The sequence below is a fragment of the Salvelinus namaycush genome, unplaced genomic scaffold (genome assembly GCF_016432855.1).
Source record: "Salvelinus namaycush isolate Seneca unplaced genomic scaffold, SaNama_1.0 Scaffold12, whole genome shotgun sequence".
NCBI lineage: Eukaryota > Metazoa > Chordata > Actinopteri > Salmoniformes > Salmonidae > Salvelinus > Salvelinus namaycush.
In genome coordinates this window covers 615838-630484 of record NW_024057897.1, presented here as the reverse complement: position 1 = coordinate 630484, position 14647 = coordinate 615838, and the positions used below count along the sequence as shown (strand labels likewise).

The 14647-nt window shown below is 47.4% G+C and overlaps 1 protein-coding gene across 4 annotated transcripts; it reads left to right on the top strand.

Moving 5' to 3' along the window:
• The first annotated feature begins 220 nt into the window (after nt 1–220).
• Nucleotides 221–13015, top strand: mre11a (MRE11 homolog A, double strand break repair nuclease). Of its 4 annotated transcripts, none has more exons than XM_038982546.1 (19): nt 221–270; nt 876–1003; nt 1098–1230; nt 1325–1485; nt 2052–2139; nt 2237–2493; nt 3171–3356; nt 3507–3678; nt 3847–3927; nt 4806–4935; nt 5040–5140; nt 9002–9172; nt 9711–9770; nt 9918–10089; nt 10206–10292; nt 10397–10461; nt 11766–11869; nt 12359–12422; nt 12497–13015. In XM_038982546.1, the coding sequence occupies exons 2-19, from the start codon at nt 984–986 to the stop codon at nt 12542–12544; spliced, it is 2100 nt and encodes a 699-aa protein (XP_038838474.1). In that variant the 5' UTR covers nt 221–270; nt 876–983; the 3' UTR covers nt 12545–13015. The 4 variants fall into 4 exon arrangements, with proteins under 4 accessions (XP_038838474.1, XP_038838471.1, XP_038838473.1 ...); XM_038982543.1 differs by having other exon boundaries at nt 12356–12422; XM_038982545.1 differs by lacking the exon at nt 221–270 and adding an exon at nt 281–349 and having other exon boundaries at nt 12356–12422.
• Nucleotides 13016–14647: the final 1632 nt, after the last annotated feature.

The following is a 14647-nucleotide window of genomic DNA, read 5'->3' as shown; positions in this document are numbered from 1 at the left end:
GCCTATAATTGAACATGTCCTAAACCGCTCATGCAAGCGCACTACAAATCAAGCGCACTACAAATCAAGCGCATCTAACTCCGCTTCATGGAATTTATCGTCTTCTTTTGGGATTTGCTGTTTTTCTTCGTCAGACATAGTATGGCTACATGCGGAGGCTTCATGTCAATAAAACTACATTTGCTTCTCGGAAATCACGTTTCCTGTGCTAACTTCCGTAAGGGGAGTTGTTCACATGTACACAATAATCGAGCGCGGGGAGTAGGAGAGGTGCGTGGTTTGTGAAGAATAGCTATCTCGGTGTATAATGGAATTAGCTAGTATTTGAGAACATGATATTCGCATGGGGGTCAGATATGCCAGTTGTTGTATCATCTAATGCACAGTCACTGCTAAGATTAGCGGCCTAATAACAGCTAGAGTTAGTTAGCTAGCTAACGTGAGCTAAATCTGCTTTTAATGCGTTGTTGGAACCTCATTGGCTAGCTAACTGCAGAGTGCTCTTAGTTAATATGTAACGTTATGCATTAACCTCCGGAAATCCTAACCTTACCTAACTGCTTAGGGGGAAATGCAAAACTGTAACGTTACCTTAGCCCTTAGATCAGCGTCAAGGCCGGGGAAAATTCAACTTAATCCGTGTATTCAGTCATTGGTCATATTGGATTCAGAAGTCTTTCCTACAGTTAGCCGAGCTGGCTTAACCTCAGAATCATAGCTATGGGAGATTTGCATTGGCTCACAATGTTGTGGCAAACAGTATGACCTGACCAGGGAAAACTCTGTGCCCCAATTACAGGCTATAAGTTAAGGCGACTGCTGGCATTTGTCAGAGTATCAACCAGACTTGTCTTTCTCTCTCTGTCTGTCTGTAGGTGACATCTCCAGAGACGTGTTAACTGTATTGATATAGGTGTTGACGTCACTCCCTCTGCTGCTGAAGGGTTCTCTGAGAAGCTGCTCTGGACCCGTTTCCATTCAACATGACATCAGAGAACACCCTGTATGTAACCTCAGAATAATCTGTCTCGTCGTGGTGTAGTTGTCACTGAGTGCATCTGGAGACTCTGGGGTTCTGATTGTGCTTCTGTTGCCAGGGACGATGAGGACACCTTCAAGATCCTGATCGCCACGGATATTCACCTTGGTTACCTGGAGAAAGATGCTGTCCGTGGCAACGACACGTTCAACACCTTCGACGAGATCCTGAAGTGTGCCAAAGAGAACCAAGTGTGTGTGTGTGTGTGTGTGTGTGTGTGTGTGTGTGTGTGTGTGAGAATGTAATTTCTCTCTCTCCCACACTCACCTCTGTCTCTGTCCGCAGGTCGACTTCATCCTGTTGGGAGGTGATCTGTTCCATGAGAACAAGCCTTCCAGACGCTGTCTTCACTCCTGCATCTCTCTGCTGAGGAAGTACTGCATGGGAGACACACCTATCCTCTTCGATGTCCTCAGTGACCAGGCTGTCAACTTCAGCAACAGCAAGTCAGTCTGTGTGTTAGCCCTGACGTGGCGATGCTAGCCCTGGCGTGGCGATGTTTGCCCTGGTGTGGCGATGCTAGCCCTGGCGTGGCGATGTTAGCCCTGGCGTGGCGATGTTAGCCCTGGCGTGGCGATGTTAGCCCTGGCGTGACGATGTTAGCCCTGACCTGGCGATGCTAGCCCTGGCGTGGCGATGCTTGCCCTGGCGTGGCGATTTTAGCCCTGACCTTGCGATGCTAGCCCTGGCGTGGCGATGCTTGCCCTGGCGTGGCGATGTTAGCCCTGACCTGGCGATGCTAGCCCTGGCGTGGCGATGTTAGCCCTGACCTGGCGATGCTAGCCCTGGCGTGGCGATGCTAGCCCTGGCGTGGCGATGCTAGCCCTGGCATGGACAGCATCCTCACACTTTTTTTTAATTGGTGAAAACCTATACATCACCTGTCACAAATGTTGAATAATATTCTAGTTGAACTTACTAGATAAAATATCCACGTATTATTAAAGACTTTCCAAACGTGGGTCGTATGTAAAGTACAGTATGTGCATCAAATGTTTCTCTGTGTTCTCAGGTTCCCGTGGGTGAACTATCAGGATGAGAACCTGAACATCTCCATCCCCGTGTTCAGCGTGCACGGTAACCATGACGATCCTACAGGGGTAAGCTCCGTTGCCAAGGTTTCAGTCATCCAGCTTGAACCACAGACGCATATGTCTGTATCTCTATGTGTAACTATCTCTCTCGTCTCCACTCCAGGCGGATGGTCTGTGTGCGTTGGATCTCCTGAGCTCTGCCGGACTTGTCAATCATTTTGGCCGCAGCCAATCAGTAGAGAGGATAGAGATTAGTCCCGTCCTCCTGCAGAAAGGCAGCACTAAGCTAGCCCTGTACGGCATCGGCTCTATTCCTGATGAGCGTCTCTACAGGATGTTTGTTAACAACCAGGTGACCATGCTCCGCCCCAAAGAAGACCAGGACCAATGGTTCAACCTCTTCACCATCCACCAGAACAGGTGTGTGTTTATACTGTCCACCAGAACAGGTGTGTGTGTGTATATACTGTCCACCAGAACAGGTGTGTGTTTATACTGTCCACCAGAACAGGTGTGTGTGTGTATATACTGTCCACCAGAACAGGTGTGTGTGTATATACTGTCCACCAGAACATGTGTGTGTGTGTGTATACTGTCCACCAGAACAGGTGTGTGTGTGTATATACTGTCCACCAGAACAGGTGTGTGTGTATATACTGTCCACCAGAACAGGTGTGTGTGTGTATATACTGTCCACCAGAACATGTGTGTGTGTGTATACTGTCCACCAGAACAGGTGTGTGTGTGTATACTGTCCACCAGAACAGGTGTGTGTGTGTATACTGTCCACCAGAACAGGTGTGTGTGTGTGTGTATATCCTGTCCACCAGAACAGGTGTGTGTGTGTGTGTATACTGTCCACCAGAACAGGTGTGTGTGTGTGTGTGTGTGTGTGTATATACTGTCCACCAGAACAGGTGTGTGTGTGTGTGTGTGTGTGTGTGTGTGTGTGTGTGTGTGTGTGTGTGTGTGTGTGTGTGTGTGTGTGTGTGTGTGTGTGTGTGTGTGTGTGTGTGTGTGTGTGTGTGTGGTACTGTCCACCAGAACAGGTGTGTGTGTATATACTGTCCACCAGAACATGTGTGTGTGTGTTGCAGGAGTAAGCACGGGGCCACCAACTACATCCCAGAGCAGTTTCTGGATGACTTCCTGGACCTGGTAGTGTGGGGTCATGAACACGAGTGTCTGATAAACCCCAGCAGGAACGAACAGCGGCTGTTCTACGTCACCCAGCCTGGTAGCTCTGTTGCCACGTCACTGTCCCCCGGAGAGGCCGTCAAGAAGTACGCGAACACACACACACACACACACACTCAAACACTTTTATATACGCTCAAGCAGCACTCACTGTGTGTTTGTCTGCATATTTCTATGCCCTTGTGTGTGTTCCTGTGTCTGTGTGTGTCATTGTGTGTGTGTGTGTGCGTGTGCAGGCACATAGGTCTGCTGAGGGTGAAGGGGCGTAAGATGAACCTTCAGAAGATCCCGCTGCACACGGTGCGTCAGTTCTTCATCCAGGACCTGGTCCTCTCAGAGCACCCTGACCTCTTCAACCCTGACATGCCCAAGGTCAACCAGAGGGTAGAGGCCTTCTGCCAGGAGAAGGTGAGCACAAGGTGTTCTTTCTCGCTCGCTCGCTCTTTCTCTCTCTCGCTCTCCCTGACTGTGTGTGTGTGTGTGTGTGTGTGTGTGTGTGTGTGTGTGTGTGTGTGTGTGTGTGTGTGTGTGTGTGTGTGTGTGTGTGTGTGTGTGTGTGTGTGTGTTCGTTCCCAGGTGGAAGCGATGATTGAGGAAGCAGAGCGAGATCGACTGGGAAAGCCCCTTACCCCTGAGAAACCCCTCATACGCCTCAGAGTGAGTGAGACACTAGTAACATTTTATACCTAAGCAATAAGGCCCGAGGGGGTGTGGTATATGGCCAATATACCATGGCTAAGGGCTGTTCTTATGCACAAGTGCCTGGATACAGCCCTTAGCCGTGGTATATTGGTGATATGCCACAAACCCCTGAGGTGCTTTATTTCTATTATTAACTGGTTACCAATGTAATTAGAACAGTAGAAATAAATGTTTTGTCATACCCGTGGTATACGGTCTGATATACCACGGCTGTTAGCCATTCAGCATTCAGCGCTCAAACCACCCAGATTATAAAACATGTTATTCTGTTGAACACTGCAACAGCATCAAGGGTTTTCCTCAAGGTACAATTTACAATTCCCACTTTCTCTCTCTCGCTCTCTCTCCAATTCAGTAGACTTTATTGACATGGCAAATTAAATTACTTACATTGTCAAAATATACATAACAAAAATGGTGGGACCAACAGCAACAAGGCATTAATAGTAGTAGTGGAAATGTGATTACCATTAACAGCAACTACAACAACAATATTAATGAGAATAACAATACATTAAATCAATAGTAGTTGATCAGTCTCAACATGACTGAGAAGACACATGACATGGTATGAAAGACAAAACAAATCTAAATGGGAAATATTATTTTCATTACATTGTATTTTTCACTGGTTGTCCCTCAAGTTTTGGCAGGAGGACACATACAGTATTTGGATGCCAAAACATTTAGGCTTTTCACCCAATAAATATTTTATAGTTTCAAATTCTTTGGACTGAATGATAATTTTGGGAAAGAAAGATTATCTTAGGTCTTGAGTATTTGTCACAGTGTAATATTTGTCTCTCCCTCTCTCTTTGTCTCTCTCTCTCAAGGTGGACTACAGCGGTGGTTTTGAGGCCTTCAATGCCACTCGTTTCAGTCAGAAGTTTGTAGAGCAGGTTGCGAACCCCAAAGACGTTGTTCACTTCATCAGACAGAAGGAGTACAAGGCCAAAGTTAAAGGTAACACACACACCATGCACCATAATCATAACATTTGACAAGCCTACCTTTTCTGATGTTCAGAACACTCGCCTGACTCTGTCTTTTTTGCTGTGTAAGTGTAGGCGAAGAGGATGTTGACTTTGGGCAGCTCCTGAGTCACTCCTCAACTGAGGGTCTGAGGGTGGAGGATCTAGTTAAAGAGTACTTCCAGACAGCAGAAAAGGTACACACACATTTCTCCATACCTTGACTGTGTGTCTGGATGTGTGTTAACATGACGATGTGTGTTAACATGACTGTGTGTGTAGTAGGGCTGACCCCAATTAGTCGACTCGTTGGTTGTTAGGCTGTTGGTCGAACAAGATTGTTTTAGTTGAGCAGTAACAAATATACAGTACCAGTCAAAAGTTTGGACATACCTACTCATTCAAGGGTTTTTCTTTATTTGTACTATTTTGTACATTGTAGAATAATAGTGAAGACATCAAAACTATGAAATATGACACATGGAATCATCAAAAAAGTGTTAAACAAATGTAAATATATTTTATATTCGAGATTCTTCAAAGTAGCCTCCCTTTGCATTGATGACAGCTTTGCACACTCTTGGCGTTCTCTCAACCAGCTTCATGAGGTAGTCACCTGGAATGCATTTCAATTAACACATGTGCCTAGTTAAAAGTTAATTTGTTGAATTAATTTCCTTCTTTATGCATTTGAGCCAACCAGTTGTGTTGTGACAAGGTAGGGGTGGTATACAGAAGATAGCCCTATTTGGTAAAAGACCAAGTTCATATTATGGCAAGAGCAACTCAAATAAGCAAAGATAAACGACAGTCCATCATTACTGAAAGACATGAAGGTCAGTCAATATGGAACATTTCAAGAACTTTGAAAGTGCAGTCGCAAAAACCATCAAGCGCTATGATGAAACTGTCTCTCATGAGGACCGCCACAGGAAAGGAAGATCCAGTTATCTCTGCTGCACAGGACCAGTTCATTAGAGTTAACTGCACCTCAGATTGCAGCCCAAATAAATGTAAAAGTAACAGACACATCTCAACATCAACTGTTCAGAGGTGACTGTGAATCAAGCCTTCATGGTCAAATTTCTGCAAAGAAACCACTACTAAAGGACACCAATAAGAAGAAGAGACTTGCTTGGGACAAGAAACACGAACAATGGACATTAGACTGGTGGAAATCTGTCCTTTGGTCTGATGAGTCCAAATTTGAGATTTTTGGTTCCAACCACCGTGTCTTTGTGAGACGCAGAGTAGGTGCACGGATGATCTCTGCAAGTGTGGTTCCCACCGTGAAGCATGGAGGAGGTGTGATGGTGTGGTGATGCTATGCTGGTGACACTGTCTGTGATTTATTCAGAATTCAAGGCACACTTAACCAGCATGGCTACCACATCATTCTGCAGCGATACGCCATCCCATCTGGTTTGGGGTTATCATTTGTTTTTCAACAGAACAATGACCCAACACACCTCCAGGCTGTGTAAGGGCTATTTGACCAAGAAGGAGAGGGATGGAGTGCTGCATCAGATGAGCCGGCCTCCACAATCACCCGACCTCAACCCAATTGAGATGGTTTGGAATGAGTTGGACCGCAAAGTGAAGGAAAAGCAGCCAACAAGTGCTCAGCATATGTGGGAACTCCTTCAAGACTGTTGGAAAAGCATTCCTCATGAAGCTGGTTGAGAGAATGCCAAGAGTTTGCAAAGCTGTCATCAAGGCAAAGGGTGGCTACTTTGAAGAATCTAAACTATAAAATATATTTTGATTTGTTTAACACTTGAACTACTATTACTACATGATTCCATATGTGTTATTTCATAGTTTTGAAGTCTTCACTATTATTCTACAATGTAGAAAATTAAGAAAAACCCTTGAATGAGTAGGTGTGTCCAAACTTTTGACTGGTTCTGTATATATATTTGCACCCATCTCGGTGAACTAATCCATTGCGGAAGCCTAGATTAAATGCCCATTTTAAACTTGTTCTGAAAATGTGGCCCGATATGGAGGGGGTGACGCAATTGCTGAGCCTCCAGAGGCATGCAGAGGCCAAATTGAGCTCTGTACCACATCGCCATGCCCCTCCCAAATGTTGTAACAATGTGGAGGGCTCTGTATAGCTCCACGTTGACATGATTGTTTGACGGTAGGTGAGGGTGGTACATCCTGTATAAACACACTCCCCTGACAACAGCACTGCACTGCTCCGCAAGCAGTATGAATGTCCTGACTTCTGCCGAGGCCGTTCTTGCCCTGACTTCTGCCGAGGCCGTTCTTGCCCTGACTTCTGCCGAGGCCGTTCTTGCCCTGACTTCTGCCGAGGCCGTTCTTGCCCTGACTTCTGCCGAGGCCGTTCTTGCCCTGACTTCTGCCGAGGCCGTTCTTGCCCTGACTTCTGCCGAGGCCGTTCTTGCCCTGACTTCTGCCGAGGCCGTTCTTGCCCTGACTTCTGCCGAGGCCGTTCTTGCCCTGACTTCTGCCGAGGCCGTTCTTGCCCTGACTTCTGCCGAGGCCGTTCTTGCCCTGACTGCTGCCGAGGCCGTTCTTGCCCTGACTGCTGCCGAGGCCGTTCTTGCCCTGACTGCTGCCGAGGCCGTTCTTGCCCTGACTGCTGCCGAGGCCGTTCTTGCCCTGACTGCTGCCGAGGCCGTTCTTGCCCTGACTGCTGCCGAGGCCGTTCTTGCCCTGACTGCTGCTGTTTGTTACTTTGGTTATGGTAATTATTTTTAATGTATTCAATATATTATTCCAGTCTTCCTGTTCTCATTGTCTGAGTGGACACATTGTTTGCAGAGTGCACAACCTATGCTACACTTGTGAGAAATACGTTTTGGTTTATTTTATTCTGTTAATGAATTTTGTTAATTTAGTCATTGTGTTTTGTTTGGAGCTCTCCTGTCCATGTGAATAAGGACACACAAAAGGCCTATAGACTACCAGAAAAATCTTTCCAGCTCTCTCCCTTTTGATAACCACTCGGCGTGAAAGGGAAAAATGTCTTGCTCTAATCCATTGGAAACGTAGACCTTCCTGATTACTTCTCATCAGTGCTTGACTTGGACTGAAATAGGTTCCGGTACTCATTTTGGGTGTCAGTACTGTTTATATTTAGGTGCAGGAGCTCCACAATACCTTTGAGCTAATATTTATTAAGAGGAACAGGAGCTCAAGCAGTAGAACATGTTGAGGTGCTGGTACTCGGCTCCGGCGAACTCCTGCCCAAGTCAAGCCTACAGCTGCGTCTGTCCCGAGCTCCCTGGCATGGGAAACTGAGGGCCCAGAATATTTTATACAATGTTGCAAGTTCGCTAGCTAGCTTCCGGGCTGGAACCAATTTAATAGTTGATACAATGTTTAAAGTTTGGCTACACATGGCCTGTCTGCAACAATGTGATATATAGGATATTTATTTTTAAATCAGGATATTTTCTACCTGCAGACTGAATTTTTATTTTATTTGTTGGCTTTATGTAAGCTATTTTTAAATAAGTGGCAATAGAAGTTAGATTTTAGGTTTATCATTTTCATTTAGATTTGGATATCATTTTGATTAACTACATGACAATGATTTTGAGATATGAGGACATTATCATAAATTAAATTAAACTGTTTAATGAAAATGTGCATATGAAAACCATAACTGGCATGCAGATCGGTAGAAATGGTAAGATAAATTGGCACTCCACATGAGAAAAGGTTGCAGACTCCCCGTGTAGCCTATTACCGGCAACTTCAGGAGAGTAATGGCAGAATCTGCGAAAGCCAGCAGGAGAGGGAGGAGAATAGTTTGGTCAGGTTAAGTTTTTATTCTTCTGGTTATCTAGATCTCTGGCGCCCTCTTGAGGCATCAAGCCATAAGCTTAAAGCATCAGACAAGCTCTATGCAGATTTTATTAAATGTCTATAAATGGAAAATTACACGTTTAAACATTTTTGAGTAATCGATTGGTCGAAAGAACAGACGACTTTCGGTTGACGTAAGATTTTGCTTTGTCAAGGACAGCCCTTGTGTGTGTGTGTGTGTGTGTGTGTGTGTTTTAACATGACTGTGTGTGTAGACGGTGCAGCTCTCCCTGCTGACGGAGCAGGGCATGGGGAAGGCGGTGCAGGAGTATGTGGACAAGGAGGAGAAAGATGCCATCGAGGAACTGATCAGATACCAGCTGGAGAAAACCCAGAGACACCTGCAGCAGAGAGGAGTACTGACAGAGGAGGAGATTGACCAGGAGGTACGGAGGAGGGGGAGAGGAGGGGGTAGTCACCTCCAGCTGACAGGAGTACTGACAGAGGAAGAAATTGACAAGGAGGTGGAGAGAGGGGGAGGAGAAGGAGAAGGGGGTAGAGACCTCAAGCAGAGAGGAGCACTGACAGAGGAGGAGATTGACCAGGAGGTACGGGGGAGGGGGAGAGGAGGGGGTAGTCACCTCCAGCTGACAGGAGTACTGACAGAGGAGGAGATTGACCAGGAGGTACAGAGGAGGGGGAGAGGAGGGGGTAGTCACCTCCAGCTGACAGGAGTACTGACAGAGGAAGAAATTGACAAGGAGGTGGAGAGAGGGGGAGGAGAAGGGGGTAGAGACCTCCAGCAGAGAGGAGCACTGACAGAGGAGGAGATTGACCAGGAGGTACAGAGGAGATGGGGGAGAGAGAGGAGGGTGTAAGCACCTCCAGCAGAGAGGAGCACTGACACAGGAGGAGATTGACCAGGAGGTACAGAGGAGATGGGAGAGATATGATAGTAACCACAGCAACCTGTTCTCTCCTCAGATTCGCCGTTTCAGAGAATCTAAGAAAAACACTGCAGAGGAGGATGAAGAGGTTCAGGTGGTGAGTCAGGAACACACACACACACACACACACACACACACACACACACACACACACACACACACACACACACACACACACACACACACACACACACACACCATACCATACGTATACGTTCATACCAGTACTCTCCTCTCTGTGTAGGCCCTCAACAGGGCTAAAGCTCACCGCATAGAGCGAGGCGAAGACCTAGACCTATCAGATGAGCATGATGTGTCCATGGATTCGGACGAGGACTCTGCCCCTCCTCCCCCCACCAGGGGCAGGGGGCGGGGTGGCAGGGGAAGGGGCCAAACCACAGCCAGGAGAGGAAGAGGTTTGTTTCTCTCCAAGATCTATTCACTCATGAGAAAGGGTTAATTATATTTATGCATGTATATATTAACGACTGCATTTGTTTATGTTGTTGGCGTGGGTGCATTTTGTGTCCAGGTGCAGCAGAGCCGAAGCCAGCAGGGCGGGCCCGTTCTCGGAAGGCCTCAGTGGCCACCCCCACCCAGGGCAGAAACATCATGGATGGTGAGTGGCTGCTGTGTTGTTGTGTATTATTGTACTGATCTACTACTTATCTTCCATCCCTCCCTCTTTCTCCTCCCTCTCTTTCTCCTCCCTCCATCCTGCAGCGTTCCAGGCTCCACCCCAGCGGCCATCGAGAGGGGCGGTGGCGGCTAAATCTTACACAGACGAGGTTAGTCCCTCACACTCCCCATCTCTGCGTGCTTTATAGACTTTCTTACTGGTCTTGAAGTGAATGTGTGTGTTGTAGATAGATGTTCTAATGTTGGTGTCCTCACCTCCCTCCTCCATCTCACCTCCCTCCTCCTCCTCCATCTCACCTCCCTCCTCCTCCTCCATCTCACCTCCCTCCTCCTCCTCCATCTCACCTCCCTCCTCCTCCTCCATCTCACCTCCCTCCTCCTCCTCCATCTCCCCTCCCTCCTCCTCCATCTCCCCTCCCTCCTCCTCCATCTCCCCTCCCTCCTCCATCATCTCCCCTCCCTCCTCCTCCATCTCACCTCCCTCCTCCTCCATCTCACCTCCCTCCTCCTCCATCTCACCTCCCTCCTCCTCCATCTCACCTCCCTCCTCCTCCATCTCACCTCCCTCCTCCTCCATCTCACCTCCATCTCCCCTCCCTCCTCCTCCATCTCCCCTCCCTCCTCCTCCATCTCCCCTCCCTCCTCCTCCATCTCCCCTCCCTCCTCCTCCATCTCACCTCCCTCCTCCTCCATCTCACCTCCCTCCTCCACCATCTCACCTCCCTCCTCCTCATCTCACCTCCCTCCTCCTCATCTCACCTCCCTCCTCCTCCATCTCACCTCCCTCCTCCTCCATCTCTCCTCCCTCCTCCTCCATCTCACCTCCCTCCTCCTCCATCTCTCCTCCCTCCTCCTCCATCTCACCTCCCTCCTCCTCCATCTCTCCTCCCTCCTCCTCCATCTCTCCTCCCTCCTCCTCCATCTCTCCTCCCTCCCTCCTCCATCTCACCTCCCTCCCTCCTCCATCTCACCTCCCCCCTCCTCCATCTCACCTCCCCCCTCCTCCATCTCACCTCCCTCCTCCTCATCTCCCCTCCCTCCTCCTCAATCTCCCCTCCCTCCTCCTCAATCTCCCCTCCCTCCTCCTCAATCTCACCTCCCTCCTCCTCCATCTCTCCTCCCTCCTCCTCCATCTCTCCTCCCTCCTCCTCCATCTCACCTCCCTCCTCCTCCATCTCTCCTCCCTCCTCCTCCATCTCTCCTCCCTCCTCCTCCATCTCTCCTCCCTCCTCCTCCATCTCTCCTCCCTCCTCCTCCATCTCTCCTCCCTCCCTCCTCCATCTCTCCTCCCTCCTCCTCCATCTCTCCTCCTCCATCTCTCCTCCCTCCTCCTCCCTCCTCCTCCATCTCACCTCTCACCTCTCTCCTCCATCTCACCTCTCTCCTCCTCCATCTCACCTCCCCCCTCCATCTCTCCTCCCTCCCTCCTCCATCTTACCTCCCTCATCTCTAGATAACCATTGACGATGATGACTCTGACGATGTTTCCTTTGTGAAGCCTGCATCAAGACTGACTCCTGCATCACGACCAACACCTGAATCACGACCAACACAGAGGTAGGAAAGTGTGTGTTGGGTAGGAGTTGGACATTGATTAGTGATCTGTATGTATGTGTCTGTTTGTAATTAGAGGGTATTAAAGGGGCAGTGCAGTCATAAACGTGGTTTTCTATGTTTTATATATATTTGCAAACTGAGGTTGGAATAATACAGTGAATAAAATCAGAATGATGCCCTTTTTAGTGTAAGAGCTGTTTGAAACGTCAGCTTATTTTGCATGGGTGGAGTTTATAGACCAATAACAGATGGTTTTCAGGTTGCATGTCCCTCCCACTAGGCTGCTCACTCAGAACACTTCTAGATAAATTCTTGCTTGAGAAAAAGCTTTTTGATAAGAAGCTGTTTTTGTTTATTTTTTGGACCATTTTAATGTAAAACATTCACAGTAAGGTACGTAATTGTTACCCTGTAATGATTTGATAAGAGGTAAAAACAGCTGCATTGAACCACTAACGGTTCTGGGGCCTCCTCTTCCTCCTCCAGTAGGCGGGGCTCCCAGAGTCAGAGCCAATCATACAGAGGAGTGACATTTGATGACGACGATGATGAGGTATGAGACCTGTGAGATGACTTAAATATGCCTGTTGTAGTGTGTGTCTGTCTAACCTCCGTTCTCTCTCTCAGGAGGACTTTGACCCGTTTAAAGGCTCCAGTAGGAGTGGCCGGCGATAGCTTTAACCCCGCCCCTTTGGACAATGTTCATGTTTCTTATTGGCTAGTGAGCTGTGAATGTATGATTAACTTACCCATAGTTCTTCACCCCACTTATGGTCCTGACGATGGACCCCTGGGCTGCCAATACGCTGCCTGTTCAGAACAGAGGAAGCGTTAGCTGGCTGTACCTGTGTCTAAACTCTTATTTTTCATCCTATAGCTTGTTCTCAATCTTCTTTTTAACTGTGAGATAATGTCGTATGGTGAGGTCCCAGCGCCTATTAGGTTTCCATTCATTCTAACTTCTAGCTGGAGTTTTCCATACCATCTGAAGACCTGCTTTGACTGTTGATTGGCCGTTCTGAGCTCCTAAAGCGTCATTAGTCAGTGTTGTTGAGCCCTGTTATTGGTCAGTGTTGGACCCATTCAGTCACCATGGCAACCGTCCGCTTTCACCAAATGTATTAAATACTTCCTGTTTCTATTTCAGGTGTGTGTTTACTGTAACTGTTTGACGCACGTACACACACACACACACACACACACACACACTACATGTGACATACACTCACTTGTTGACATTCACACCCGCTTTATGTTAGAACGCACACAAGACGAGCTAAACGGTAAATCTCAATTGTATTCCCTTGATTCCTCAGGTTCTCCCTCCTCGTCTCCTCAAAGCACATTGGAGGGTCCTCCCTCAGATCTTCTCCTCCAATGCGTTTTAAGGAGGAGGCATGGCGAGGACTCAAACACGATTGAGATTTATCTACAGGACAGTGGACAAATAAAATAACACTCTTTAATATGTTTAATTAAAAAAACAAGACTATTAAAACAATAAACTTTGATGCTTCAGGGATATGATCAAATGTGGTCCATTACAAATACATTCAAAGTTTAACCTTTTCTCATTCCTTCCTTGAGTGCAGCACTGATGAGGGATTTTCACACTGCCAGTTTTCTTCCACATTATAGAGCCCAGGGCTGTTACACACTTGTATATTCTGTTGTGGGGTAATACCAACCTTAGCCCAGGGCTGTTACACACTTGTATATTCTGTTGTGGGGTAATACCAACCTTAGCCCAGGGCTGTTACACACTTGTATATTCTGTTGTGGGGTAATACCAACCTTAGCCCAGGGCTGTTACACACTTGTATATTCTGTTGTGGGGTAATACCAACCTTAGCCCAGGGCTTAGCTGGCCATGCTCTGGAGCAGGGTATTGGGACTGGCTTAATACAAATTGTTCAAAACTTGGTGTCAAAATTTCCTGTGTGAAACGGCTATTTCTGGTACGTGCCGTTTAAGTGGAACATGTATTGTGAAATCATGGCGAGATTTATGGTGGAGGCATTGAGCCAACTCTGTCAGATCAGTGATAGTTCAAGGAAGGACAAAGGTATGTTTATTTAGAGTTGGCCACTTGAACAGAGTAGCACATGTCCAGTGTCTGGCCCTACAGTGTACCACACCGGTCAAATAAGGTCAGTGTTGTTTTTTCTGTTTCCATGGCGCCATCTTCTGGTTAGGACTGGTAGTGAACACATGGAAGATCTCAACTAAAATACTTCTCGTGTCCCCTCTCCTCGTCTTCTCAAAACCCATTGGATGTGAAAGCCAGAGGTCCCTCCCCTCTGACCTTCTCCGATGGGTTTTAAGAAGGAGATGAGGAGAGGGGACATGAGAAGTATGCAATTGACTTCTTCCCACTGTGTAGGTAGGCAGACGAACATTGTTTGGCCGACCAGACATCAACCAGGAAACCAGTTGGTCCATGGTGGTGTATAGCTGGTATTGCAGTGTGGGAGTAATGCAGATCGTTTAGAGTTGCCTTATCATTTCAACAGTTGTCCGATGTGGGAACCCAAAGATCAGGCACTGCATCATTCACATCTATGTTAGGTTCTAATTTTCAGAGTACAAACTCAACGGACACTATGAAAGCTTTAAACCAAGTTTATTCTTCCCAGAGGGTTAATACAGCTGCATTAGACAAAGGTATTGTTTCACCCGTGGTAGTATACATACCACACTTTGGGTGGAGTCTCCTCCTCACTAATCATTGCATTGTTATTGCTAGGCAGGGATCTGAGTGATCTTGGCCTTAAACGG